This window comes from Podarcis pityusensis (genome assembly GCF_964106645.2).
Source record: "Podarcis pityusensis genome assembly, chromosome: 13".
NCBI lineage: Eukaryota > Metazoa > Chordata > Lepidosauria > Squamata > Lacertidae > Podarcis > Podarcis pityusensis.
The window spans coordinates 50,313,918-50,338,863 of record NC_138038.1 but is presented as its reverse complement, the minus strand read 5'-3'; the positions used below and the strand labels follow the sequence as shown (position 1 = coordinate 50,338,863).

Here is a 24,946-nt window from a genome sequence, read left to right as displayed (position 1 = left end):
GTATGTAAAAAGAGAGAGAGAGAGGGTTTGTGGGAAGTTGGGAGGAGAAAATGGGTATTTGGGTCACTTAATACAAAGGGGGAAAGGGTGTGTGTGGGGACCATGATATCTCAAATGGGACTGTCTCTGCATTGGTGCTTGCTTATGGGTTTCACTGCTACCACAGTCTTGAAACCCCTTGCAGGAGTTTCTGCAAAGTCCTGATGACTGCATAGCTTGGGAGTGGCTTTGTGGGATAGGCAGTCTCCAAGGGTGTGTGGCTTGTACACTGCCACTTTCCTTGCCTCTGACGTCAGCGTAGCTTGCTTTGATATGCAAGCGCTCTTGTTTTTGAAACTTTGTGATTCGAACCATAAACCCCTTTTTTAAAAATTGCTCAGTCAACCTTACTGCTGCTTGCAGCATCTATTTTTATTTCGTTTGGCAAATTGGATATAACAGCAAACTGCAGGCGTTTGCAGCATTGTTTTGGCATGGACCACACTGTGCAAATCTTTTATTGGCATGGCACCAGAGCTGATCCCACAATGGCCACATGCTTAGATACACTTTCTCCCAGCCACTTCCAAATCAGTTTCGTAAATTGAAGAGCCGTGTGCATCTACTGTCATCCTATGGGGCTGTATTCTAGGGAAATGTGTTTGGTCTCACTGTGTTAAGATTACATGTTTCACAGAGCTCTTAATCAAGCACAGGAGCAAAGAGTTCTGTAATGCTCAAAAGTTGGCACGTAAACCTGTATTGGCCTTCTCCAGGTGTTCTGGGCAACAGCTCCATTAGCACCTCCCTACTGGCTTGGAATGGAGTCCAAAAGACCTGGAGGGCACCAGGTTGGGGGAAGGCTGACCTGTGTAATCATAGCCTCTTCTGGATGTTCGTTGAGATGCCAAACTTTGTGATTCTGAATCATCATCCCTAGTCACACCTTCATTGGAACTATGGGAGTTTTGTTGTTCTGAAATTTATGGGATGTAAAGCTGTGACCTTGAGCACTGCTACTTAAAAGTAAGCCATGGTGGGGAACATTTGCAAAGAACATGATTTTTTAAAAAATGTGCGAAGAGGAAGCGGCTGGCGTAACTGCATTTGTAATCCTCCAACATTTGCTTTATTCATCTGCCAGGACCCTGAGCTCTGGGTCCTGTGTTCCTGTGGTGACCCTATGGAATGTTGCACTTTTTTGTTCCTAGGGTCTCAGGTTATAGCAGATGAATAATAATAATAGAAAAAAAGATCACCACCTCCTTCTTTATTTAGTATGTTTTCCTTCTTCCTTTTAAAAAATGCTTTCTCAATCCAGGATCGCTGACTAAAACCTCTGTTAGCAGAGATGGTAGGAAAATGCTGATTAGAGCTGGTCTTTAAAAACAGGAGCTTTCGCTTGGTTTTACCGACTTTAGGGAGAGTGGGGTGTGAATCTCCCCTTTGTAATTAAGACTAAAGATAGCAAGCATCCAAAATTAGAAGAGCTAAATATAGTTTGGCTAAAGGACATTAGCCAGCCTGGTAAATGCACCTTCCTGAGTGCTAGAAGCCCTGGGGGCGGGGGGGGGGGGGAGAGCGGAGGACATTCTAAAAAAGAAATAGACCTCTGACTTAAATATGCACAAAAGAGCTTAGGTGCAATGAAATATCTGCCGCTGCTTAGTTGACTAAAAATCTTACTTTGCTGCTGGGCGAAGGGAGCTACAGCTGTTGCTATGCCAACCCCTTTTGAATGTTTCCAGTTGTGTCCAGGTGCTCTGTCCTGGAATGTAGCATGGTCAGAGGGGGCTAAATTGTGCTGATAATATGATTAAAGGTTAGCTAACCCCATAGAACTGAGGCAGTCTGAGCCACTGTGTGATCATTGTCTGTAGTATTCTTTAAAAAAAATTATCTGGGTGTTGCGTGTCAGTGTTCATAATTCTTCTCAGTCCCCGTCCCCACCATGCTGCTCACTTTTTTTGGAGGCAAGGACTGGTGAAGGTGGGAGTCAAACAGAGGATACAGTTTCCAGACTCTGTTTATGGTTTCTGATCCCAGATACAGGGGAAACATTTGATTCTGGAATAATTTTACAAAACAGTTAAAGCATCCTTTCTCCTTTGCTACTAAGCTTAAACAAAATGCCATTGTAACCAAAATTGGTTAAGGCAGACGAACCCTTGTACACATTCATTATCCACTACCACTGTTGTTGATGGTGATGTAGCACCATTGATGTTTATTTATGTTTTACAGGGAACAGAAGCAAAACCAACAGATATGTAAAAGCGAAGCAGTCCCTGCCCCAAAGAGATTTACATCTAGTGATGCTTCCTCTGAGGCCACTCAGTGAGCTTCATGAATGAGGAAGGATTTAGAACTTGTATCTCCACTTAGAACCAGACCCAGCTTCTTCCCCATGAGTACTACTTCCCAGTAGCCCTTCAAAGCCTCTTGTATGAATTATTATATTTTAAATGCCTGAAAACTAATCCCTGGCATTTTGTGCTTGGTAGAGGTTTGCCATTCTTGATTCTGTAGGGAAGGAAGGATGTTCTGGGCCTTGGCTGCGCTTCCCCTTAGACCTGGGCTTTCATCTTGACTGTATTTTCTTCTTTCCTTTCTCCTCTAAACTTTATTTCCAGAAGGCAGCAATGTTGGCACAAGGTCACATAAGCCTTAATTTCCCTGGAAGCCTAGAAAGCCACCCCACCCCCGTGCTTGGATATCGTGACCTTTGTGATTGATGGGATTTCCAGATTGAAGAGAGGGGGTCAGAACTAGGAGGGGTGAATGAAAGTGCTTTCAGAAACTCCTTGCCATTTCTTAATTATCTAGGAGCACTAACCTGAATAAGGGGTCTGTAATGCTCTAGAGCACCTTCCTCCCCCCCCCTCCAAGAAGGACCATGGTGCTCATCTAGCCACCAGATGTTTACGTATCCAAGCACCCGAGAGGCAGAGCTGCCTAGTTTATATAAAAGCAGAGAAGGGCTTCTGATACTGGACCAGATAATCCTCTGTAAGCCCTATTACTTAATACTGTGTTTTGGTTTCAGGCTCAAAACAGCTGCCATTTGACACTTACTCAGTATCATGGCAAAGAGATCCCGCTACCTGGGGGATCCACGCGGCAGAGGAGGCAATCTGTGTGTAGCACAGTCTAGTATATTTGGTTCAGTATAGAGAAGTGATCCCACTCACTTTCCCTAACATAGGCCTTAGAGGGTTGCTTTATATTTGACATAGCTCTGAATCCAGATTTCTTGTTGAATCAGTTTTTATAACACTTTATTTTGTCTCTCTCCCCCGCCTCCAATAGGTGTCCCCTAAGACTCTCTCAACTCTGATCAAATCCATCCGGCAAGACACAGGCCATAGAGGAATCCTCTTTGACCAGTGCTTCTCCTTTCTTTTGAAGAAAAACAAAAGCTTTGTTGTTGCCTTAGCAGCTGTGGAAGTCCCAACCTTTTTCTCACCGCTGCCCCCAGTTTCCCAAGGAGGCGTCCATGTCCCAGAATCAGTAATGAGTGCTGGCTGTGAGCCGGGGCAGAGCCCTTTTGAGGGTGGTGGTAGTAGTGGTGGTGGCAGCGGAGGTGGTGGGGCTGGAGCCCCAAGGAGAGCCCGAGCCCAGCGTGGGGGCGAAGCCCAGGGCCAGACCAGCGATGACATGGATGTCAACAGCAATGGCTCCAGTGGCAATGAGTCGCATGGTGACTCCCACAGCAGCTCCCACAGCAGTGGCAATGGCAAAGACTCAGCCCTCCTGGAAACCACCGAAAGCAACAAGAGGTAAGGAAGTGATCGGGGTTGCAAAGGTTTGGTAAAGTGGTCTCTTGTGGGACCGACTTGGGCTAGTCCATTCTGATGCAAACTTTTGAATTTCATAGAATGTTTTTGTTTGCTGCCCAAGCAAGCTAAACTCATCTGTCCCCCTCATCTCTCTGCAGCTCCAACTCCCAAAGCCCATCTCCTCCCAGCAGCTCTGTGGCCTACAGCCTTCTCAGTGCAAGCTCTGAGCAAGACAACCCATCAACCAGTGGCTGCAGGTAAGCAAGGACTGGGCAGGAGGAACATACTTGGGTTGGCACGGGGGGAACAAAAGTCCAGTAAAATGCTTCAAAATTGACAACTGAAATGAGTTTTCTGAAAACTCATGGCTGTTTCTGAGAGCTCTTTCCTGGGATAACACATAATGAAGAGGGGGAATTCTGTCACACAAGAGCCATAAAATCAATTGGGGAAAAGGGGGGGAGCCATTTTGTATGTGGCTTTTAGTCAAAATCAATATATTTTACTTCCTTTAAAAATACAACTGGCCAAGGTATTTTGAGTTGGTTCCATTTCTATTGGGCACTTGGAAAAAGATGTGTAGTCAGTTCAGCCATTCAGTGCAACTCCCTCCCCAAAGGAGCTCTGTCTGCTTTTTGCAGCTGACTTAACCCCTCTTTGTGTGTTCCTTGTACCACTGCAGCAGTGAACAGTCTGCCCGTGTGAAGACTCAGAAGGAGCTCATGAAGGCCCTGAAGGAGATGAAGATCCGGCTGCCCTCCGAGAAGCGCAGCAAGGGGAAGTCAGGGACTCTGGCCACCCTGCAGTATGCACTGTCCTGTGTGAAACAGGTGCAAGGTGCGTTGTGTGACCTTTGTGTGTGTGTGTGTCTGTGTTTATGCTTTGCTGACTTTGCTGTAAACCACAGCAGCACAGACTTATTTGCCAACTGCCTCAGTAAAGGTCCCATTCTCACCCAGCCCCTCAAGTTATTCCCCTTATTTGAGCCAGAAACCCCTGCAAGGAGTCTAGGGTTACTGAGGCACATAGGGCCGTGGGCAGGCGTTTATTTTATGTGTCCCTGTTGGCATGACGAGCGCAGTAATTTCCATGTGGTTTGCACAGTGTGTTGTGCCTGTAGGCTTCTGTGTAAGGGTGATGCACCTGGTTTTCTTTCCCACAAAAGTGTGGGTCCAGGTGCGATCCTGTAGAATAAAAGCGCCCAGCTGGTCACACGTAAAGCGAGGGCCTTTTGCCTTCCAGAGCTCTGTAGATCTCTTGTTAACATTCTCCTCCTCTTCCTTCCCCCTTTCCAGCCAGCCAGGATTACTACCAGCAGTGGACCATTGATGACAACCAGCCCTGCAATCTGGACATGTCCACCTACACTATTGAGGAGCTGGAAAGCATCACCTCAGAATACACTCTCAAGAACCCAGTGAGTATTCTGCCTTGTTCGTCACACCCAGGCCTTTCCTTCTCGCTGTTCATTTCGCCGCTGCCAGAGAAATCTTGCCTCTCGTTAAAGAAGTGCTCTTGACTGGCTTTCCAGTGTGCACACCCGCTTCCCCAGTGCTTTCAGCATGGACACTGCAATCCAGCTGGGTGCTGCCAGCTTCAGTATCTCCATGCGTATTTAAGGACCAAGCTGAACCCAGCACCCTGTCTTCCTTAGCAGAGGCCAGCCTAAAGCTTCCAGGCACCTCTTGAGCAGGGCACAAAGGCAGTGGCCTTTCCCTGTTCTGTGTTCGCAGCAGTTGGTAATTCCAGATCAGCAGCCTTTGAGCTGCCATGGCTGGCAGCCTCTCATAGGCCTGGCCCACTCCCTATTGGCCTAACCCTTTTGAAAGCAGCTGTCAAGACTAGAACCCACCTTGAGAACAAGGTCTCCCTTCTCCCCAGCTATTGTGGCTTTGACGGATACCAACAATGCCATCACCTCCTCCTTGAGTGGGGAAACCACACCCATAACAGCTGCCATTCCCCAACCTTAACCCTGCTGCTTTTGCTCTCAAAGGACACATTCTCGGTGGCCGTCTCTTTCACCACGGGGAAGATCGTCTACATCTCAGATCAGGCAGCCTTCATCCTGCGCTGCAAGAAGGATGTCTTCAAGGGGGCCAAGTTTGCAGAGTTCCTGGCGCCGCAAGATGTCAGCATCTTCTATGGGTCCACAGCGCCATACCACTTGCCCTCCTGGAGCGCCTGCACCTCTGCCAGTAAGTGTTCTGGCTGTCTGGGGCTGATGGGATTTATAGTCCAGAACACCCAGAGGGCCCCTGATTGGCACAGGCATCTTTAGAGAATTGGGCTAATCTGAAATAGCAGGGGTGTTCGTTTTTTATAGTTCCTCCCACCCCCCAAATGGTACCTTTACGCCCTTTGCGGTGGCTGAGAAATCCTCTTGCATCTCGCCTCAGGTTTTAAAAAGAAGCTTCCCGGTTTCTGAAGCAGCTAAGAACTTGGCTCATGTAAGGAACTGAGCAAAGGGCCAGATTCCAGCTTGCTGCAGTTCTTAGCTAATCATTCATCTGCCCCTTTCTCCCTCCTTCCCTCTTTGCAGCTGCAGCTGCCATGGATTACACCAAAGAGAAATCGGTCTTTTGTCGTATCAGGTGAGTTTTGTCTTCATCAGATTTTGAGGGAGGGGAAGGGAGCTGCGCTAAGTGGAAGGAATGGTGGAGACCGATTCCAGGAAGTGGTTCCTAAATGAGGGTTCCTGGCACCTGTATGGGCTGTTTAGCAGGAGACTCCATCCTGAAATGATCCTGCCTGATCCTTGTAGACCAAAGTCCTTGCTGTCTTTTCCTGCAGGGCAAACAGTTGCTAGTTTGAGCAGCGTTGCCTTCTTTTAGCCCCCCTTGAAAGTGTAGGCAATCTGGGTCCTGAGGTGTATGTAAATTGGCAGAGGTTGCTTGTACTAGCGGCACAAATCTGATGTGGCAACAAACCAACCTTCAGGTGCGCCCAAAAGAACCAGGACCTGTGCCTCTTGTGTTTTGAAGATCGCAGCATTTGAATTTTGCAAAGACGGAGAGAGAACACTGCCCCCCCCCGTCATTTTCATCCCCAGGCTTTCTTGAGGGGTGAGGGGACAGAAAGGGTGGCTTTTTAAAATCTCACCAAATAGGAGAGCTAGAGAACAGTGCCTTTTTCAGCCATGTGGAGCAAGGCTCAGGGCTCCCATTTCATCCTCTATGTGTGTCTGTGTTTTTACCCTCCACCCCAAGTGGTGTTCTCCCTACAATTTGACATGTGTGAATCACATGGTTGGCCTCACATGTCGTCCGTGTCTCCTTGCTTAGCCTGAAGAATGACTGTGTTCCTTGGCAGGTTTCAACTCATTTAATGTGCTCGTGGGCTGGCCTATATCCCCCTTTCAAAGGGAGAAGGATGCAGTTTGCTTTGGATGGGGGGGGGGAGAATTTTGCATCTACCCACTCCAGTCCCTTGCTCCGCACACGTTTTCAGAGTTAGACCCAAACCAGTGAGCCACAAGCAAGGAGTGTGTTGTGCAGCAGGAAAGCCTGTGTCACTGTTTGTATTTATTTGTATGTATATGCCAATATGTTTTGATAGCAACACCTTTTAAAATGTCTGGATGGCCAGCTTTGCGTTGTGCTGGGTTCAGTGCATTCTGGGACCGGAGTGCCAAGCAGGATTATAGGGTGGCCCCAACAGCCAGTTCTCTACATCTTTTTAAACCCTTTCCTCTTGATTGCACTACTTTATTACTTGCTAAGCCATCTCGAGCATCACTTTGGTCAAGGGGCAACCTAGAAATTTAAACAGTGCTGGTCAGTTTTCAGCGGCATATGGGCTTTGCAGGGCAGCCTTGGGCAAGTCCTTTTCCCTGCCTGTGTTTTCCCATCTGTGAAATGGCTTTGCCATTGCCACTGCAAGGTGGCTACGGGGCTATGGATTTTACTGGATGCTTAAACTTTTCCAGGGGGAAAAAATCGATTTAGAAAATAAAGTGCAGAAAGAAGATGCCCCACCTGAGGAGAGAGGGGGAAAATCCCTCCTCTAGTCAGCTGGTGAGAGAAGGGGGGACCCCCCTCCCCCAGGAGTGACATGGGTGACAGGTGGGCAGGAGGGACATGGTGGCACCTGCAAGGTTCCCCACCTCTGGCCCCGTCACGGCTGCTGCTGTTCTGCTCCCTCCTGGTCGTCCTGGTCTCCTCTGGCCTCTGGTCTTATTGCAGGCATTTGTTTCTCAGCGGAGGCTACGAGAGTGGTCGCGGGCTGCGCTACTACCCCTTCCGGCTCACGCCTTACTTGACCAAAGTGCAGGACTCGGACAGCGCCGAGGGACAGCCCTGCTGCCTGCTCATTGCTGAGCGCATCCACTCGGGCTACGAAGGTAAGGGGGTGTCCAGGCGGGAGAGAGCAGGGCCTGCAGGCAGCCTCTGCAGCGCCCATGCCATGTCTCTGTGCCCCATTTCATTTTGCCCCATTTTGCTGGTGGTGTTAGGAATCCATCCCACAAATTAAATTGCACCATGCGCTACCGTGTCTGGCCACATGATGGCAGCAGAGGTTGGGCTGAAGGTGCTTGGGAAGCAGGGACCCTCTTAGCATCTAGTCACATGGGCCTTCCTTGTGCTTTTCCTCCACGCTCGGAATGAGCATCTCTCGCCTGCAGCTTAAACTCTCAACATCCTGAGCAAAATTTAGTTTAACCCCTTTGAAAACTTGTTTGAAGAGAGGTGCATATAATGGCACACAAGTTTTGTATGCATGCAAGCTTTAAATCCTGCTCCTCCCAGTTTGGGAAGCAGAACTGTGTGCTTAAATCCAGATCTTCCCCAGCTGTGTGAAGAAGTGGGTTGGAGAGTATAATAGGGCATGTAGCTGTGCGAATGGCCTAGCTGCTCTGTTCTATGTGAAACATAGAAAAAGCCAAACAAGCCTCTTCCTAGGATTGCATGAGCATGCAGGTCCAATTTCCTCCTCTTCTCAAACAGTGCATATGCTCCTGTTATCACCAAGACCAGGACAGCGGGAGAAAAGCAATTGTGTTGTGCGTGCAAAATGCCAAGCTGTCATTAACCTGCCCGTGACCTAGAAGGTTGCATGTCAATTTTTCCCCTGAAGCCACTTAAATTGTTTAGAAAAGCCAGGATACCCAAGCAGCACATTTTCCATGGAGTATGGAAATGCAAAGTGGAGAATTTCATTTTGGAATTTAAAAGAGGCAGGTTTTGCGTACCCATAGGACAGGGAATGCCACTCATCTTCCAAACAGCTCATCTGAATTATCCTATGCTTTTCTCTTCAAGCTCCCAGAATCCCTCCTGATAAGAGAATCTTCACCACTAGACATACCCCCAGCTGCTTATTTCAGGATGTGGATGAGCGGTAAGGAACTGGGATTTAAAAAATGGAGATGGGGTGGTATTTTGCGGAGGGTTGTGTGGGGAGGAAGACGAGTCCCTGGAAAGAGGTGGCAGGCTTTCCCTCCTGTGAGTGAGACTTGTCCTCTGTGAGCATGTGCCTGCAGTGCTGAGCACGGACCCAAAACTTCCATCATCTGTGTGGGTGGGGCCTTCACAGGCCAGGAGGAGGAGGATTTGACTTGGCCGTCCATCTTGTCAGCTTAGCTATGCACTCTGCACCTTTGGTTTTATTTTTCTCTGGGGTTACAAAAACAGTACCAGTTCTTCAGAGTTGGATGATGCCTATAACCTCTGCAATGTTCAGCCTTTTCCCACTGACCCCTCGTGACCCCTCCTTGCTTTCTTTGTTTTCAGAGCTGCCCCTCTTCTAGGCTACCTCCCCCAGGACCTCATTGGGTCCCCTGTCCTCTTCTACCTGCACCCAGAGGACCGGCCTCTTATGCTGGCGATACACAAGAAGAGTGAGTACCAAAATAAAGGAGAGAATGGCAGGGGGAGATTTTTCTTTTAAAAAAAACCTGATTGGAAGTTTCAAGCCAATTGAAGCTTTCAGATCCAATTAAAAGCCTGTGTGTGTAGTGTCTTGCTAGCCTCTCATCCTCCCCTCCTTACTTCCCAGTTCTCCAGTATGGCGGCCAGCCCTTTGACCATTCACCCATCCGCTTCTGCACCCGCAATGGGGAGTACGTCACCATCGACACCAGCTGGTCCAGCTTTGTCAACCCCTGGAGCCGCAAAGTCTCTTTCATCATGGGCAGGCATAAAGTGCGGACGTAAGTAGCCAGAGCTCTCAGCCTGTATGGATGGGCAGGGTCTGTTTGCTTATTTCTCTGTTCATTTTCATAAAATAAAATAAAAATAGCAGAGGCTTAATCATTATAGGAGAAATGAGAGGAGGAGGAGGAGTGGGGTGCAGTTGACCGAAATGGGGGAGACTCCGCTGGCCACAGGAACACGGGGGAAAGGGGGCGAAGGCAGAAGGCACCGCAGGAGAACCTCCAGTGGGGAGGAGTGGGAAGCAGAGTGATGGGTCTGGAAGAGGCGATGGCTCGTAATCAGAGGATAAGACAGGAAAAGAGGCGGATTCTGGGGAGGAGGGAAATGGCCTTGTGGGATGGCTGAGAGCTGGAAGCTCCCACCTCTTGAGGGAAGCCCACATCCCACTAACTCTGTTCTCGCCTCGCATGCTCTCTCCAGGGGCCCCCTCAACGAGGACGTCTTCACAGCCCCCAAAGCTCAGAAGGTGAAGCCTGTGGAGCTGGACATCCAGGAGCTCTCAGAGCAGATCCACCGACTCCTGCTGCAGGTAAAGAGCTCCCTCTTCTTACTCCACTTGCCCTCTCCTTCCTTCCTTCCTTCCTTCCTTCCTTCCTTCCTTGTGAGCTCCGCCTCCTCTTCCTCTCATATTCAAACCCTCCTCTCTTTCCTCCACTCTGCAGCCCGTCCACAGCAATGGCTCCATGGGCCTCTGCAGCATGGGCAGCAATGCTTCCCATGAGCAGTTCCTGAGCATCGCCTCCTCCAGCGACAGCAACGGCATCCCCAATGAGGAGGCACAAGCTGTTCGGCCGGTGAGTTTAGAAATGCGTGTTGATTTTTTTTTGGGGGGGAGTGTCCACTGATGGGGGTTGTCTTAAGATTCATGCAATGGGTGTTGGGTCTTTGCTTCCATTTCCACATCCACCTGGCAAATCTCCCACCTATAAAATGGGCATCATCATAATGGCTTACCTGGTGGCAGATTTTTACATACCCCCTCAGAGAGTTTGAAAGTCTCACAGAGAGAGAAATCTACTCTTTAGGGCAGTGTTTCTCAGCCTTTAAAAACCCACACTGCCTTTTAGCTAATGTAGAGATCCCACACATCCCTTCAAACCTGGCTCTCTGGTTGAAATCCTTTGGCTTTTTACTGGGTGAGGTTGCTGTTTGGGCATGCGCCTCTGGCTGCTGAGAAACATTGCTCTAGGTCAGACTTTCGCAGCCTGGTGCCCTCCAGGTACTTTGGGCTTCAGCTGGGGCTGATGAGAGTTAGCATCCAAAACACTTGAAGGGCATCAGGTTGGAGAAAGCTGCTCTAGAAAGGGTTCTGTAGAGGGTTCTCCCTTAGAGAGGAGAGCTTGGGGCTGACTCTGCTTCCCTCTTGATCCCAGATGACCTTCCAGGAGATCTGCAAGGATGTGCATATGGTGAAGAACCAGGGCCAGCAGGTCTTCATTGAATCCCGAGTCAAGCCCCAGCCTGCCAAGCATTCCCGGCCAGGTGAGATGGTTGTCTGGCCCCTGCCCCTTCTTCCTGCTCATCGTTCCCACCTTGAGGCCTGCTGACCTCACTCGGCCTCATTGATGTGGATTTGGCCAAAGGACTTTTGAGGTTTCCTCCCTCTGTCTTGGCCCATTTCTAGCGGGGGGGGGGGTGAGTTGAGGGAGAGGTGGTTTCCATTGGCTGGGACATTCTCAGAGCTGGGACAAGCATGTTCTGGTGTGGCCTGGGAACAAAGTTTACTCTCCTTCTCTGGGTTGTGACCTTCTCTGTGTGTCTCCCCCACCCCTTTCTAGCTCTGAAAGCCCCAGTCAGCTGCAACCGGCAGCCTCTGGAGACCCTGAGGGACTTGGAGAGGAGGCCAGCAAAGGCAGCCACCTCTGAGGAATCAGTCAGGAAGGAGCCTTCCAACTATTCATACCAGCAGATCAACTGCCTGGATGGCATCATAAGGTGAGCGAGGTCTGCTGGGAAGCCGCAACCATGTACAAGGCAGCGAATGTTCCCAGAACTACGGACTTTTGCACGAGTTTGCTTATTTCCTCCTCCTCCTCTGTTTATTTTCCTTGTGTGTGTGTGTGTGTTTATTTTTATTTTTTTAGATTGTGAGCCTGAGAACGGGCATCTGTAGGGTGCTTTGTGAACCTTAGTGGCTGAAGAGTAGGATAAAAAATCCTAAAAAGTAAATGAAATGGAAATAGCTGAGCCCTTCAGAGTCGGTTCACCACCAGAACGGGAATGTGTTTCCTGGGAGGAATATTTTGCTCTTTGGTTATTTAAGAAAGGGCAAAACTGCTTCTTAGACTGCAGCCTCAACTACCACTTACCTGAGAGTAAGCCCCGTTGAATTTAGCGGGTCTTACTTCTGAATAGACATGACTAGGAAGATTGCACTGCATTAGGTTGAGATGCAGAGTAGGTGAAATGATGTTACGGATTTCTCCCCTCATTGGTGCTCATGTAGCAACATGCAACCTTTCATAGATTTCATAGAACTCGTCACAGATTCATTTTTTAAGTGCTACCTGCTTAAGTGTTCTCTGAAGCGCTAAAGCTTCCTTACTTTGTGTCTCCTCCTGTAGTTTGAGACCAACAAAGCACTGTGTTTTCAGATCGCCACTCCTAGTGGTGTGGAGTCCTTTCCTGAGTTTTCTCTTCCTACCCCTCCCCTAGTAATAATTACAATAATGATAATAGGTTTTTCATCTCTGTTAATCTTAGTTTTCTGCCTTTCTCTTCTCCCTCAACAGGTATCTGGAGAGTTGCAACATTCCAAGCCGCGTGAAGCGAAAATGCGGCTCTTCCTCTTACACCACATCCTCAAATTCCGATGATGACAAGCAGAAGGCAGGCGAGGAGCTGGCCTCTCTAAGCAAAGGTGATTCTCCCCTCCTTTCTTTCCTCTACTTAGGTATTAATCATCCCCCCTCCCCTGTTTTCCTGAGGTATCAGTTTCCACCCTGCTTGCCAAGTGTACAGGTTGATGCCCCTCCTCTTCCTCCTGTACCAAGTTCATGTTTGTATGCAATCATGGATGCTGTGTGAGGTACAGGAGGCGGAGGTGTGTGTGTGTGTGTGTGTGTGTGTGTGTGTCTGTGTGTGTGTGTAGCAATTGCAGGGTCTGCAGGTCTGTCCTCCAGGAAGCTTGAACTCCCCCTCCCCCTTGTTGGATGCTGGCCTTGGCGTTCCACATCCCGCGTGATCTCTTTTCCCTCCCCTCTCTCCGTTCGTGGCGAGACCCCAGCCGGGCTGATGAGCCCTTCGGCATCTTGACGTCCTCTTGTGGTCGTGCCGGTCGGCAGTCTTGGACCCCCCGGCCCCCTCCCTCCCTCCCTGCCCCCTTACTCCATGCTGCCGCCCCACCGCCATGCTAACCCACCGTTGTCTCTTTGAACAGATGCGCCGGAGGAAATACTGCCGACCCCGGAGAGCCAGTCCAAGAGCCTAGAGGAACCTGGGACGGCAGCAGCTGCTGTGGTGGGAGGCCCACTCACTCCGCTGGCCTTGCCTAGCAAAGCCGAGAGCGTGGTCTCTGTGACCAGTCAGTGTAGCTTCAGCAGTACCATCGTCCACGTGGGAGACAAGAAGCCCCCCGAGTCGGGTATGGGAGGTGGACACCGTGTTTTTCTTGGGGGGGGGCGGCGGTGGAGGGTTGCTGTGGGGCGGGGGGCTGGAACTGGAGGTGTGCTGTTCCTTTGCTTACAGCTTGACTCTGCTTCCGCGGGGCTGGCAAGCAGGTTCAAAGGAAGATTGTCTTCACATGGTGCATAGTAGGCTATTGGGGTCACTCTGGCAGCCGTTTTGCAAATGCAGCTGTGTAAAAGAAGGCCAGCCTAGACCCCATGTGTTAAAAAAAGCAGGACCACGTCCCCGCTTCTTCCTCTTCTTCTCCCCCTGCTTGGGAGCTTCTGGGCAGGGAGCTTCTGGCCAGTCGGCAGCAACGATGAGAGGGCTTGATTAGCTGGCCTGGTGCAGATTCGAGACAGGAAGGCTAACCTTCCATTTAGAGCTACAGAGTCGGCAGCTGGATTGCAAAATGAAGCAACGAGTGCCTTCTTCTGCTGACTTTTGCTGGCCACAAACTTGATGGTGCCGGTTCTTGCCTTCCTCTGCTTTAGTCGGCTGCTCTTCCTTCTTTTTCTGCAGCCAGCCTTCATTTTTGCTTGCGCAGGAGCCTGCAACATTACCAGGAGAGCAGCAGAAAGGCTTTATCTGGGTGACCCCAAAGGACCATCTGCCTTGGAAGCCCAAGCCCCCAGGCTCAATCTCCAGTGGCTTATCCAAGTAGAGTTGAGAAAGAGCACTTCCAGTCAGCGTGGAGAGTACAAAGCTAGCTGGATCCAGTGGTCTGACTCAGTAGAAGGCAGCCTCTTAAAGCTCCTACATTTAGATTTCTGCTGTTGCAAGCAGCCACCATTTGGCAAGACAACCTCTGGAGAAATCCCAGGCTCTTTTCACTTCCGTAGTTTGGTGTCCGTCTTGTCAGGCACCTCACACCCCGCTGCTGTCTCTCCTGTCAGTCTTGGGCAAGATGGCTTGTTCTTTGCGCTTGGGGGGCAGCTGAAGAGACGAGAGAGGCAGGCAAGGCCTTTGCAAGTTTCATCTAAGCTAGCCTCAGGAAGGGAGAGCATTCCCTCCCCACCCTCCAAACATGTCCTTGCCAGCTTTCCTGCAAAATTTGCAGCATGTGGATAGGCCTTGTGCTTGGCATTGTCATTGCACATATCCCTCCCCGCTTTTTGCTCACATCTGACCCACCAGTTCCCTCACATCATTATAGTGGTCCAGTCTGCTTTTTTACCTTGCACGACACGTGAGGCTTTAGGGTCAGGCAGGAAGGGGCCACTCCATGAGACCTCAGGTTTCACTCCCCTGTGGAAGGGGGGGGCACATTATCCATGACGGTGCACCCATCCTTCTGAGGCCAGTTGATTCCTTTTCACTAGCTGGGACAGCTCAGTCGGTGGAGCATGAGATCCTTGATCTCATGGTCGTGGGTTCGAGCCCCACATTGGACAAAAAGATTCCTGCATTGCAAGAAGGGTGCTCCAGAACCTCGTGGCCCCTTCCAACTCAGGATTCTACTAATTCAATCAACATCTGGGCTTTCTGACATAATCCCCAGGAGGAGCATGTCTTGCAGGGATCCTTTCATGGGATCTCTAGAAACTGTCCCTGGATGAGCATTTCAGAGGCAAATGCCTTCACCTCCTGAACAGCAAGGCGGCAATTCATTCCTGGAAACCGCACAAGAATCTTGGAATAGGAAATGCAGGGCTGTCAGGCAGAACCCTGTTTATGAGGCCATCTTGTGTTCAGTGCATCCAAGCTTCCACGTTATACAGGACTCTCCTGCAGGCATAAATGTTCAGACTGTGTGTGTATGTGTGTGTATATTATAGTAATAATTCTGTGCATGATTCAACGTGTGCTTCTGTGTGGATATCTAGGTAGATGTTGCCCGCTCCAGCTGGTGTTCAGCTGGCAAACCTTTATGGTGTTTAAACCAAGGAAGGTTTAAGTAGGGACAGTGTCTTAACCATCCTTTCTCCTCCCTTGATGCATTTTTCTCCAACTTGTCAAATTCTCTATAAAAATATTAGTCGCCCTACTTCCCCAAAAAACCAGCGCAAAAGTTGCAGCTTTTCTCCCCCCGCTTAACCTGTGTAGAAGCCACAGAGAGTGGCTGGCAGCTGGATTTGTAGCCCTCTTACATCAAAGAAGATTCTAACCGCCTTTTCCCACAATTTATTTCCTTAATATGTGGCAAATTCATATGAGAGCTTAGCTCAGCTGGGGCTGTGCAGGGTAAAATTAGGACCCGAGCTTTTTGTTGCAGATTAAAATGGAAAGGCAGAGGGACTTATTCCCAGCATGGCCTGGGATGATGGTAGAAAAAGATGACTCATGTCTGTTAGTGTGTGTGTTTGGAGGGGTTGATCTAAAGAAATGGGAGACATAAATAATGAGAACACATTAATACAGAGATGTGCTGGGGAAAAGAAAAACCTCACACGGGGAGAAGGCAGTTGTGATGGGCTAACCTGGTTCCCCCCCCCTTTGTTCTCCTCTTGCAGATATCGTGATGATGGAGGAGGCAGCGCCCAGCGCGACCCCCCCTGCCCCCGCGCCCAGCGTCACCCCTGACCGGGAGGCGCAGTACCGCAAAGTGGGGCTGACTAAGGAAGTCCTGTCCATCCACACCCAGAAGGAGGAGCAGGCCTTCCTCACCCACTTCAAGGACCTCAGCCAGCTGCACGTCTTCAACTCTCACTCGGGGCTGAGCTGGCAGGAGCTGCGCCAGGCGGGACCCCATGCCAACGAGCGAGGTAAGCCTGGTGGGCAGGACTGGGAGGAGGAGGTGGAGGAGGAAGCGGTAGAAAGGGGGAAAGAAGAAACGAGAAAGGGGGTCCCTCATTCTCACCCTGCCTTTTCCTTCTTCCGCAGGGCACAAAGGTCCCCGCCAGGCATCCCGAGGCCCAGGCTGCCGCGGTCGGAGCCGGAAGTCGAAAGCCAAGCGCGTCAAGCAGAACAGGCTGGCAGAGAGCACCAGCTCCCCGCAGAGCTCCGTCTCCCCTCCCCAGCTGCCCTGCGCCCCCAGCTCCTCCTCCTGGCCCCCCTCTGGCAACTCCCAGGCCAGCCTTTCCGCCATGCCGTACCCGGCTGTCATGCCCACCTACCCCATCCCTGTCTTCCCCCCGCGGCCGGCCGCGCCCCCGGTCACTGAGCCCTCCCAGAGCACCCTGGCTGCCCCCCAGTTTCCCACCCCGCTGGTCACCCCCATGATGGCGCTCGTGCTGCCCAACTACGTCTTCCCCCAGATGCACGGCCCCATGCCCCCGCAGCCCTACTTCGCCGCACCCCCTGTGTTCCCCTTCGCCCCTCAGCCAGGGAGCATGCCCGTCGTCGTCCCCGAGACGGGCACGCAGGCCGCGTCACGCTCCTCCACCCCGCACTCGCTGAGTCAGCCCGAGCGGCCTGAGTCGCCTCTCTTTGAGTCACGCTGCAGCTCCCCGCTGCAGCTCAACTTGCTGCAAATGGAGGAGATGCCCAAGCTCTGCGACCGTCAGGAGGCCGCCGGTGGAAGCCAAACAGGGCCAGCTGGGGCCACCACCGACTGGGCCGTCGTGACGGGCGGGCAGAGCCTGGCGAAGGAACTCAGCACTCAGAAAGAAGCGTGCATGGTGAGTCCCAGGGGACGGGGGGCTGGCTTTCTCCCCTGGGGCACTGTCGGGCCCTTTGGAAGGGCAAACGACCCAACATTTATTGATTTTTAATTTATGTTCTTTCACTTACATCCCACCTTTCCTCTAAGGAGCTCAAGGTGTGACTCACATAATTCTCCCCCTTTCATCTTCACAATTACCCTGTGAGGCAGGCTAGGCTTAGAGGCAGTGGCACTGACTCCAAGGCCACCCAGCGAGCTTTATTGGACAAGTGGGGGTTTGGACCCTGGTCTCCCAGGTCTTATTCCGACACTGCGCCACACTGGCTCTCCAAACCACAAAATCCAGGTGTTCGTCATCTTTCCACTCAAGAGAGAACTGGGGAAACTGCTGGGGTTGGGATTTTTTTGAGAGAGAAAGTCAGAGGGGGGTCTTCAGATGAAGGAGCAGAGGTTCCTCTCCCACAAAGCGTTGAAATCTGAGAGCCCTGGAATGCGTTCAATAAGAACAACGAACTTTCTCCTTGCAACTGAGGTCAGAGAATGACGCCACAAATTCCTGGATCTCTCCTGCCCTTTCCCCCATGGCTGTGGGGCTCATTCCTCGCAACCTCACCCCTTCTTCCCTACCCACCAGGGGGCTTCCCACACAAACTGGAGGATCAGAGGGGCAGCTTGGTTCCTCTTGGGAATCTCCAAGCAGAAGGACCCGGGTTCAACCCCCAGCAGCATCTCCAGCTCTGGTTGGGAACGTTTCCTGCCTGAAGCCCTGGAGAGCGGCTGCCGGTCAGTGTAGTCGGTACTGAGTTAAATGGATGAATGGGCTGACTGGATCAGGCAGCCTCCTTTCTTTCCACCCCATTGCTTACATTTTGAATTAGATATGTATGGGGGCACCAACATGTTTTAAGTGCTTAGGGCCTCTAAAAGTCTTATCTGGCTGTGCTGTGCACGCTCTCTCTTCTGTGGTGGCTAATGGAATAGTGAGGTTGGAAAGGGTGTGAGAGCTGTTGAGGCAGGGACCTTCCTGCTTTGGGCCTCTGACTTAACCCTCCTGCTCCCCTGCCCATTCCACCCCTTGCAGGCAGAAGCGCACGACTCCTCCAACAACGATGCGCTCTCCAGCTCCAGCGACCTCCTGGACCTGCTCCTGCAGGAGGACTCCCGCTCCGGCACGGGGTCGGCTGCCTCCGGGAGTGGCTCGGCCTCCGGCTCCATGGGATCCGGCTCCAACAGAGGCAGCACCTCCGCTAGCGGCACCAGTAAGTCTTACTCCTCCGGCGTGTGGTGTGGGTCTCATGGAGTGAGGCTTTCTCTGTGAACTGGCTCAGTATTGTCTCCACCAAGATTTCCCAAATTGGGGTCTCCTGCTGTTGTTAGACTACACTTCCCATAATCCCTAGCTAGTAGGACCCAGTGGTTAGGGATGGTGAGAATTGTAGTCCTAAACAGCTGGCTTGGGAAACGGTCTACACAACACCTGACGGCGGTGGGTGGCTCTGTAGGGTTTCGGGTGGGGTATTACCTGGCGATACCATTTAACCCAGGATCCCCTGTGCACCAGCACGTGCTCTGCTGCTGAGCAGGATGAGCACAGTGGCCTTCTTGCACTTGTGATCCCCAGAGACTGGTATTTGGAGGCACGCTTGCCTCTGATTATGGTAGTTCGTCCTCTCTCACTACCAACTTCCAGGAGGAATCAAAGAACATCCCTGTTTACCCAGGCCAGTTATATGCTATTGGGAAGTCCTCAGCACAGGAACTTGCCTTATACCATGTCTGGCCATTGGTCTGTCTAGCTGACTGCTGCTTCCCCTGACCAGTGGCTGTCCAGGGTTTCAGGCAGGGAGTCTCTCCCAGCCCTGGAGATGCCAGGGCTTGAACTTGGGACATTTTGCAAGTAGAGCAGACACTGAGCGCCAGCCCTTCGGTGCTGGGGGATGGGAGAAGCAAAGCTGTTGAGCTGAGCATGAAGGCAGCAGGTTCTCTGGGTCCCTACACTTGTCCTCAAAGGAGAAAATGGTGCCCCCTCCACCTTGCATGGCGATATTCTTAGCACGTCCCCAATGTGAGGGTTTGAGAGCTCCCGAGTGGCATGGCGGCCCGATTGGTCACATGTGCTGACACTCCTTTTGGGTTTCCTGATTGTGTCTTGACCGGCTCCTCTTCTCTCCCAGCGAGCAGCAAGAGCAGCGGCACCAGCAAGTACTTTGGAAGCATTGACTCCTCCGAGAACGACCTGCGGGGCAAGAAGCGGGCGGAGGTGGAAGACAACGAGCACTTCATCAAGTACGTCCTGCAGGACCCCATCTGGCTGCTGATGGCCAACACCGACGACAAGGTCATGATGACCTACCAGCTCCCTGCCAGGTGAGGAGGCTGAGCTGCTCCCAGGCAGATCCCCTTTCCCATCTCGGCATGGAGGTTGCCAGGCTGCGACTGCCTATGGTGGGCACTTCCCTTCCAGGCCTTGTGCTGCTTGTTGTCTCTTGACCCAGAATCCCTTCACCCCAGCAGAGGAGGGTACTCAATGGGTCAGGGTTGCTGCGAGTGCCAATGAAAGAGAGCTGGCTTTTGTGCTTTGTTTTCATGGGTAGTTTAATACCCGAAGCAGTGGGAGAAGAGACTTAAAGCTTTAAGGGGAAGATTTTAGCTTGCTCTGTCTCTTTAAAAAAAAAAAAGGCGCTGGGGCCACTTCCATTCATTCTGGCCTCATAGCCAGGAGGATTTGGGCTCCATTTCCCTCCCTCTCACTGCCCACTGCGCCTCTTTCCTGACCCATTTGTCCGCTTGCCCTTTGCCAGGGACCTGGAAACTGTTCTGAAGGAGGACAGGGAAAAGTTGAAACAGATGCAGAAGCGGCAGCCGCGATTCACCGAGGAGCAGAAGAAGGAGCTGGCCGAAGTTCACTCCTGGGTCCAGAAGGGGAACTTGCCCAAGGCTATCAACATCACGGTAAGGAGTGTGACGGGCGGTGTGTTTGGAGTGAACAGCGCAGAAACCAGAATGGTGTCTGTGTGCCGTTTAGCGAGCATGGGTGCTTTTCTATAGGCAGGAGAGTTCTCAAACTTTGTGTGTGCATCTAATGATGAGATTGAGTGGTTCTGTTCCTACAGCAGCCTAGATTCCTCATAATTGTGTCCCTAATGGCAACCCGTAAGGGAACGTCTGCGGGGCAGTGAGAACAAGTCCCTAGACTTTGCATATGAGATGAGGGGGCTCTCCCAGATCATCGAGTGTTGGCCAGCTGCTCACCATCTTCCTTTCCCCTCTCTTTGAACCCCAGGCTTGCATGGACTGCGGGAGCAACCCTTCCTCCAAAGTGGCCCCTCTCTACGACGTCGAGATTCAAGACATGGACTTGAACGGCATGTTGGAGCCCATGGAGGAGGGCAGCAGCACGGGACAGGGCTGCCTGCCCTCCTTGCCCCCCGAAATGGCCATGGACGAAGAGGAGGCTGGGGCGGAGAGAGGACAGCAGCAGCAGCAGCAACAACAGCAGCAGCAGCCGCCAACTCCAGCCGCGGAAGTGGTGCAGGACTCAGGCTAAGCTGGCAAGCCGCAGACTCCTTTCTCCCCCAAATCGGGAGCCGCTCCTACTTGCCCTGAGCAGGGTGCTGCTGGGCAGCAGGGCTCAGAGGCAGGCGCTGGCCGCAGGTCCCTGTAGGATCTGCTGCTGCTGCAGCCCCACCTCCCTGGCAACAGGGAGAGGAAGCTCACATTGTGGGTGTTTCCGGGACCGTGGGGCGGCTGCGTGGCCCACAGGAGAAGACGCTGCAGGACTGTGAGCCCAGGCCCCAGCTGCTTCAGGTGTGGAAGCGCCGCCTGGCCTGGCCTGCTTCCAGGGATATGAGACATTCCTCTGGACCTTTATCCGCCGGACCAGCCGCCCCCAATCCTTGCTGCCTTACTAAGGATTTGGACACAGACAGACAGCCCACAACGTTGGGCGTGGGAGGGACCGGGTTTTTATGTATTTATTTTTGCAGAACTGTCTGTTGGTGTTGTTAAGTGTTTCTTTTTTTACTGATCTGCTGCTGTGCTCTTGAAGGGGCCTTCGTGCAGTACCAATGATAATAATAAAAAAACGAGAAAAGGAAAGAGAGAGGTTGGTGGCCTGCGGAGAATTATCGTTGACGCACACCCTGTGCCCCACATTCAGTTGCCTCCTTGTTGGGATCTGGCCAGAAAGGGAAAGTTTCTTCTGAATACCCTTCAAGAGCTCCCCTCAGCAAAAGCCCAGGGTGGAAGCAGGAGAGAGGGCCCTAAAATGTCACCACCATCTTCCCACTGCCGCCGCCGAACTGCCAACGCTCCTCTCCTGCTGGTGCCTCTTTGCCAGGGTCATCTCCCACATTCGCACAGCTCAGTTTTGTCAACTGGAAGAAATAAATTGGCCAAAGAGCGTTGTGCTACACATATACCCCCACCCCCTCTTTTCACCTGATCTTGGCAGCCTTGCCACCCAGCGGGGGCTGTGAGTGAGTGAGGGGGATGTGTTATTTCAGCTACATAAAGAGCACACCCCTTCCTTCTTGTGTTTCCAAAGAGAGCCTGGATCTACCTGTGCAGAGTCCCCTTCCTGCCTCCCCTTCCTTCTCCACATCCTATTGAACTATTTATATATCCTGCTCCTGTTTCCAGAGTAAAACAGGAAAAGTCCGGGGATTTTCTGTGGACTGTCCCATGGAAATTGGAGTGAACTAGCAAGCCATTTTGGGTTGTGCCTCTGGATGGAAAACCGGCCTGTTTTGGGGATGGGGTTTAGGAGCGCGCGGACAACACTTGATTCTCCCCTCCCTCCCATTCAAGCCCCCTCCCATTCATTTTCTTGTTTTCAGCTCCTAATGTGCTTCAGTGGCCGTGTTGCGTTTCAGAGGCAGGGCAAGAGCCCTTAACAGAGCAGAGAAGCTCCACCTTTGGCACACGATTCCATGCTGCTGCTGTTTGCCCGCATCCATGTCTGAAGCAAAAAAAAAAAATGAAGCAATTTTCAGTTTCCTTGTCTGCCTTTTTGAACCAGCCAATGACTTAGAATGAATTGTGCACATGGCAAAGCCTTGCTAAGGTTTCCAGGTTTCCAAAGAGAGGAAGGGTCTCGCCCCCAAACTTAGTGCCTGGTGACAAAAACATCCTACCCTTTTTAAGCCAGCCTTAACAGGGACCCCGGCAAGAGTGTTGGGTTGTGCCTCTCCTTGACAATCCCACAAATGGGTGGGAATCGCCATTTGATTTTAATTGCTGCATGAAAAGAGAGTCTCTGTCTTCAACCGCACCCCCTTCCCATGCCCCAGTCCAGGAAACTTACTGTATTTTTCCATGTATAAGACTAGGTTTCCCCCAAAAAATAATGTAAAAAATTTGGGGGCGTCTTATACACGGATACATCTCCCATTTTCTTAAATCGGAGTCCCCCAAAATAGGGGGCGTCTTATACATGGGGGCGTCTTATAGAGGGGAAAATACGGTAATTGGATTCTTGTTAGGGTAGCCAGAGTGACTTTTAAGTTGCAATCCTCTATTTACATATGTAGGATTTAATCTTCCTGAGCTCATTGGGGTTTATTTCTCAGTAGACGTGTGCTGTAAACTAAGCTATTGTACCAGCAAGTATTCCACACCAGCAGTCCTTTCAGAAATCCTCTAAAAAGACAATTATTCTCTCTCCCACCTCGACCTTAATGAATGTTACTGTGTGTTTTAGGATCACTCAGGATGGAACTGGAAAAGTGATTATCTTTGCCCCAAAGGGACCAACAATAATGCTCCTTTGTTGGCTTTGAAGAGCAAACCACATCACCCCTTTCTGCTATTTGCCCAACAAGTGTTGGCTTTGCAGCTTCGGGGCTGTGTGAATCTCTGGAGGTGACCTGTGTGCTGGATTTCCAGAGACGGGGGTAACCCTTACGAGTCACCTGTGACCCCGAGTCAGAACAGCTTGCCTGAATCCGCTTGCAATATCTCTTTGGTCGTAAAATCCTCCTGGTTCTGATCATCTTTGGACACCCGAAAGCAATTTGTGTGGTTCATGATGGGTGAATGCTATGAGCCATTTTGCAGAAGGCAAAGACAGCCTTTTCTTACTGCAAGAGAAAATTGCATTTCCAGAAAGCCAATGTCTGTAAATGCAACACACACAACCAAAAGTGACTACTGTAGAAAACTAACATTTTCTGGTGTTGCTGAGCTTTCAGAGGTTAGCAGAACGTGTCCTTTTGCTTTCCACAAAATCTCTTCAGTGTGAATAACTTGGTAAGACCAGGCAGATATCAGTTAGTGCCTTGCAAAGGGCTGGGAGTGGGCCTGTGACTCCAACCGCATTGGCCTTTGGACATTTCATCCCTTGAGATGTGAACTTCTCCCTTTAAATCTCTTCAAAATACAGAACTGGTTGGAAGTGCACCGATTATGGAAGTATTTTAATCACATCGCTTTTTCGAGGTTGCAGACATTTACTTGAAGGACGAACACTTATTCACCGCTTGTACCTGATTTTCCCTTCTGCAAATCTCCCTCTGACCAAGCCAAAAGGCAGGAGCCTCAAAGTCTTCAACTTTCCTTGCTTAGAATTAACTATTTCCCCCACAACTGCCAGAGAGAAGAAACCTCTTTTGCTCAGTGCGTTTCTTTGTTGCATGGTCTATGGAAAACCCTCCTAAATCTGAGGACTCGTAAGCTTTAATATTTGCCCCCTTTTGTGGGGAAGGGGTATATTGGAGCATGCTGCTAAGAGAATATTGTTTTTAAAGCTTTCTCTTTTGGAATGGGACCTCCTTATTAATATTTCCTACTCTCTGGAGAACTGGGAGAATTCTACCCCAGGGAGATTCTGGCTTTGAACACTATGAACTGTACATTATCAAGGGGAAGGGCATTTTGCACAAAGCTGTGATGCGGGTGGGGACAGGGACATAAAAGTATCAGCTCCTCTGTCCCCTACTGCGACCCCCAAAGAACAACGGCGTATCTCTACCATTGGTTTGTGGTGCAATATCTGTGAATCTTGAGTCTGTACCCAAATAAAGGCACTTTTGTTTTTTCACGCAGAGTGTCCCAGGCATGTTTTGGAGAAGGGAATGTTTGCATAACTGAGTGGTGGTGTAGACTGGGTCGGTGGATTGTGTATCACTGTGTTAAGATTATTTACTCACAAGGAGTGCCTCTCCTGACATCTGGAGAATTATCCCTTCTCAGCTGTTGGCCTGTGAATGTTAATACTAGCATTCCGCGTTTCATATTGCTGTGTCTCTTACCACTGTAATACTGAGAGAATAGGATTGGAAATTTGGGAACATAGTTTTGCAATACCTTAAAATGTAACAAAAATCTCCACCCCCATTGTTCAGCCTGGACACTGAGGTCCAGCTCCAAGGGCCTTCTGGCACTTCCCTCCCTGCAAGAAGTGAAGCTACAGGGAACCAGGCAGAGGGCCTTCTTGGTGGTGGCGCCCGCCCTGTGGAACGCCCTCCCATCAGATGTCAAGGAAATAAACAACTATCTGACTTTTAGAAGATATCTGAAGGCAGCCCTGTTTAGGGAAGTTTTTAATGTTTGATGTTTTATCGCATTTTTAATATTCTGCTGGGAGCCACCCAGAGTGGCTGGGGAAACCCAGCCAGATGGGTGAGGTATATTATTATTATTATTATTTTATTAATTTGCCCCCCAGCCTTTTATTACCAAATCAGCCTTTAGGATTTCACATTGGGGTTTTTGTGCAATAATTTGTAAAACTGGGCAGACCAGCATCAAATGTCTGCCAATGAACAAGCTGGTTTGCAAAGGACAAGAGAACTATGCTTATCAGTCAACCTGAGCTCTGCTTTTGGGCTAGTGAACAGGGTCTTCCTTTGCAATACACTTGCACATGCTCTGTCAGTATCCAA

At 50.7% G+C, this 24,946-nt stretch overlaps 1 protein-coding gene across 3 annotated transcripts in view; it reads left to right on the top strand.

Moving 5' to 3' along the window:
* The window catches only part of PER1 (period circadian regulator 1), a 37,357-nt gene extending 13,255 nt beyond the window's left edge, over nucleotides 1-24,102 (top strand). For all 3 annotated transcript variants that reach the window (XM_080979622.1, XM_080979624.1, XM_080979623.1), the window contains 22 exons: nucleotides 3,289-3,758; nucleotides 3,917-4,015; nucleotides 4,441-4,595; nucleotides 5,054-5,175; nucleotides 5,755-5,956; nucleotides 6,301-6,352; nucleotides 7,958-8,100; nucleotides 9,020-9,098; nucleotides 9,491-9,597; nucleotides 9,756-9,909; nucleotides 10,334-10,442; nucleotides 10,576-10,707; nucleotides 11,287-11,395; nucleotides 11,692-11,848; nucleotides 12,646-12,773; nucleotides 13,293-13,496; nucleotides 15,973-16,224; nucleotides 16,343-17,079; nucleotides 18,145-18,322; nucleotides 19,238-19,430; nucleotides 19,865-20,015; nucleotides 20,347-24,102. In XM_080979622.1, the coding sequence (XP_080835748.1) occupies nucleotides 3,493-3,758; nucleotides 3,917-4,015; nucleotides 4,441-4,595; nucleotides 5,054-5,175; nucleotides 5,755-5,956; nucleotides 6,301-6,352; nucleotides 7,958-8,100; nucleotides 9,020-9,098; nucleotides 9,491-9,597; nucleotides 9,756-9,909; nucleotides 10,334-10,442; nucleotides 10,576-10,707; nucleotides 11,287-11,395; nucleotides 11,692-11,848; nucleotides 12,646-12,773; nucleotides 13,293-13,496; nucleotides 15,973-16,224; nucleotides 16,343-17,079; nucleotides 18,145-18,322; nucleotides 19,238-19,430; nucleotides 19,865-20,015; nucleotides 20,347-20,610 (3,993 nt within the window). In that variant the 5' untranslated portion in view covers nucleotides 3,289-3,492 and the 3' untranslated portion in view covers nucleotides 20,611-24,102. The remainder of the gene's footprint in view (nucleotides 1-3,288; nucleotides 3,759-3,916; nucleotides 4,016-4,440; nucleotides 4,596-5,053; nucleotides 5,176-5,754; nucleotides 5,957-6,300; nucleotides 6,353-7,957; nucleotides 8,101-9,019; nucleotides 9,099-9,490; nucleotides 9,598-9,755; nucleotides 9,910-10,333; nucleotides 10,443-10,575; nucleotides 10,708-11,286; nucleotides 11,396-11,691; nucleotides 11,849-12,645; nucleotides 12,774-13,292; nucleotides 13,497-15,972; nucleotides 16,225-16,342; nucleotides 17,080-18,144; nucleotides 18,323-19,237; nucleotides 19,431-19,864; nucleotides 20,016-20,346) is intronic.
* Nucleotides 24,103-24,946: the final 844 nt, after the last annotated feature.